The sequence below is a fragment of the Nematolebias whitei genome, chromosome 21, assembly GCF_014905685.2.
Source record: "Nematolebias whitei isolate Nwh7 chromosome 21, NemWhi1, whole genome shotgun sequence".
Classification (NCBI taxonomy): Eukaryota; Metazoa; Chordata; class Actinopteri; order Cyprinodontiformes; family Rivulidae; genus Nematolebias; species Nematolebias whitei.
In genome coordinates this window covers 12,912,896-12,916,567 of record NC_056518.1, presented here as the reverse complement: position 1 = coordinate 12,916,567, position 3,672 = coordinate 12,912,896, and the positions used below count along the sequence as shown (strand labels likewise).

Here is a 3,672-nt window from a genome sequence, read left to right as displayed (position 1 = left end):
GAATCTTTTGCAGGTGTTTAGAGTTACGTCGTTGATTCAGATGGTTAGGTTAATAGCTTGTTTAGAGAACCTTTTCATGATATGCTAATTTTTTGGGACAGGCATTTTGGGTTTTCATGAGCTGTATGCCATAATCATCAGTATTAAAACAATTAAAGACCTGAAATATTTCAGTTGGTGTGCAATGAATCTGAAATATATGAAAGTTTCATTTTTATCATTACATTATGGAAAATAATGACCTTTATCACAATATGCTAATTTTTTTAGAAGGACCTGTACATGATAAAACATTCAAAGTCGTCCCAATATGTCATTAGGAAACATTACTGTGAAATTGTTCCCCTGTTTGAAGACACTTTCTGCAGACAGGTGAACCTCTACCCATCTTTACTGTGAGATTCAGCCTCACTACAATGTGTTTTCATACCCAGTCCTCTTACTGACCTGTTACCAGTAAGCCTAATTAGGAGCATAATTCTCCTCCAGCTGCCTTGGATTTGTGCGACCTACTTTTACAGCTTTTTTTGTTGCCCGTCTTGCCTTTTTCTGTTTGTACGCCTGTCGAAAGACGAATGTATCGGTGCAGTGTCCGTTTGTACGTCCGTGAACTTTCTCTTGTCCGGGCCATGAATTCTGATTCACTCAAGATAATTTTATGAAACTTCATACACATATACATCATCCCTAGATGGAGTGTTGCACGCACTTTTGGTCACCTCAGCTCTAAGGTCAAGGTCACACCTCAAGGTCAACGATTATACAAGTTTGTCTGCACATAATTACTCACCACACTCCACATAACAGGAATAACAGATTCATACTATATCGCAATAAATCATTATTTTACAAAGATTATACGAAGTTGTCTGGGCCATTGCTATACATTGATGTATTGCAGTATAATATTGGAATATAAGGTAGCATAGTTTAAACATTTTATGTTTACTGTGTTTCATTGTAGATGGAATATTTAAAAATCATTAACATTAAACCCTGCTTTTAATTATATTTTACACAATGTCTCAACTTTTTCAGAATTTGGGTTGTAGATTTTTGTACACTGTGTTCAGAACGTAAATGAGCTTAGCATCATCTTAGCACAACTAACAGATTTTTCTTGATCCTCAGTGAAAGTAGAGATGAAAGGACCCCATGACTACTCCTCCCCAGCAGACTGGCCTCTAATGATAGTATGTAGCATGACTTTTCGTGAGAATAATTAACCTTTACTCCACATTTATGATGTTATTTTGTGTTTGAGTTCCAGCCCTGTATGAATCTTTTGTCAGATGGAAGTGAACATCTTTGTTTTTCCCTGGCACAGTTCTTCATGGTCATGTGCATCGTGTATGTGCTGTTTGGGGCGCTGTGGCTCTTCTGGTGTGCCTGTTACTGGAGGGATCTGCTGCGGATCCAGTTCTGGATCGGGGCTGTCATCATCCTCGGCATGCTGGAGAAGGCGGTGTTCTATTCTGAATACCAGAGCATCCGTTACAAAGGAGACTATGGTTGGCTAACTGGACAAAGTTTCTTGTGTCTGACGTAGTTTTTGTTTAGTTGTCAATCATATTGTGTCTTTTTGCAGTTCTTGGTGCTGTGATTTTTGCCGAGCTGCTTTCTGCACTCAAAAGATCCCTGGCTCGAATCCTGGTCCTTATCGTCAGTCTTGGCTATGGCATTGTCAAGTATGTTGACTACTTTAAAAAATAGTTTCTGAATATTTCAGGTCATTTGTAATTAAAAAGGATGCTTTATCTTTTTACAGACTAAACATCAGTGTAGGGCTTGTTGTTAATGCACATTGGACCTTCTCTCCCTCCTGTAGGCCAAGGCTGGGAACCACAGTTCATCGTCTGGTAGCTGTTGGGCTTCTTTATCTTCTCTTCTCCTCTGTGGACGGTGTCCTGAGAGTGACAGGGGTGAGTAAATATGGATTTATATGAGGCTTGTTCGTGCCAAAAAACTAGAGAACTGTAACTTTGTGGAAAACATTGAAGATGAAACATTGACAAATAGGCCACAAAAAAGGTTAAATCATGTAATCTGGACAGTTTTTTTTTTTTCTTCAAAAAGAAACTGTCCAGATGACAGGATTTAACCTTTTTTGTGATTTATTTACTTGGACGATTGAGCCTACAAACTTTTTTTTTTTGACAAATAGGCTTCTAGAAAAATCTATTTTGGTAGAAAAACTTCCAGGTTCAGGTTTATTTGTCATATTCCTTCATTCTGCTCACGTATAACTGCGTACCGACCCATCCAGGCTGTCACATTGTAAAGTTTGCAGATGATGCAGCGGTGGTGGGATGCATCACAAACAATGATGAGTCCAGCTACAGGCAGGAGGTGGAACATCTGGAGAGCTGGTGCAAGTAGAACAACCTTCACATCAATGTGAAGAAGACAAAAGAGATTATCGTGGACTTCAGATGGAGCAACCCCCCCCCCCCCTTCCCCCCCAGGATGATCTGCGGTGGAAGTGGTCTCCAGCTACAAGTACTTGGGTGTGCACCTGAATTACAAACTCAGCTGGGGCAACAACACCACCAGCCTGATCAGGAAAGTGCGGCTGAGGCGAGCTGGTCTGGGAAGCTCAGTCCTCACCTCCTTCTACAGGTGTGCAGTGGAGAGCATCCTGTGCTCCAGCATCAACGTGTGGCATGGAGGCTGCACAGCTGCAGAAAGAAAAGCTTTGCAGAGAGTGGTGAAGGCTGCACAGAAGACTGATGGAGTCAGTCTCCCCACCATCACAGACATCTACACCTCCAGATGCAGGAAGAGGGTCACCTGCATCATGAAGGACCCCACTCACCCAGCACACACACTTTTTGCCCCACTCCCCTCAGGAAGGAGGTTGAGGAGCATTAAGTGCATAACCACTAGACTGAGGAACAGCTTCTACCCTGAGGCTGTTAGACTCACAAATCTCTAACCAGAATAATCACTGTGAAAAATCACATGTTGCTGCTTATCTATGTCAATGTTGCTGCTGATCTGTTTCATGTTGCTGCTGATCTGTTTCAATGTTGCTGTGTTCATTCGTGCTCATCTGCTCACACAGACTCATGTTCGTGCTGCTGTTCCGTGTATTGTTTTTGTACTACTAGTGCTTAGCATATATTTAGTTGATGTTTTTCTTAGTTCATATCTTAGATGTTATTACTGTTTTTCTTCTACATTTTATTGTTGGATGTAACTGGGACCCTGTGTACATAATTTCGTTACACCACATGTACCACATGAGGTGCGAATAACTAAGAAACTTTGACTTTGATATGCAAATACCAAAGCATGCAGCAAAAATACTAAAACATACTAAAATACTACTAAAATACTAAAACAAGGTGCCAGAGTTGAAAAAGAAATGCATCTACAGTGTGGTTCAGTTAGCTGTGAGGTTCTTTCAGCAGCATGGTTCTGTTCTGGTAGTGGCGTGTTCTTGTTAGCATTGTTAGCAGGTCTTGTTAGTCTTGTTAGCAGGTCTCGTTAGCGTTGTTAGCAGGTCTCATTAGCATTGTTAGCAGGTCTTGTTAACATTGTTAGCGGGTCTTGTTAGCATTGTTAGCAGGTCTTGTTAGTCTTGTTAGCAGGTCTTGTTAGCATTGTTAGCCAGTCTTATTAACATTGTTAGCAGGTCTTGTTAGCATTGTTAGCAGGTCTTGTTAGCAT

The 3,672-nt window shown here is 40.9% G+C and overlaps 1 protein-coding gene across 1 annotated transcript in view; it reads left to right on the top strand.

The window, feature by feature from the left end:
• Nucleotides 1-3,672, top strand: part of LOC119427750 (transmembrane protein 87A) — a 30,168-nt gene that overhangs the window by 9,525 nt on the left and 16,971 nt on the right. Inside the window, exons 8-11 of the mRNA XM_037695388.1 lie at nt 1,132-1,193; nt 1,328-1,511; nt 1,589-1,688; nt 1,829-1,922. Of these exons, the coding sequence (XP_037551316.1) occupies nt 1,132-1,193; nt 1,328-1,511; nt 1,589-1,688; nt 1,829-1,922 (440 nt within the window). The remainder of the gene's footprint in view (nt 1-1,131; nt 1,194-1,327; nt 1,512-1,588; nt 1,689-1,828; nt 1,923-3,672) is intronic.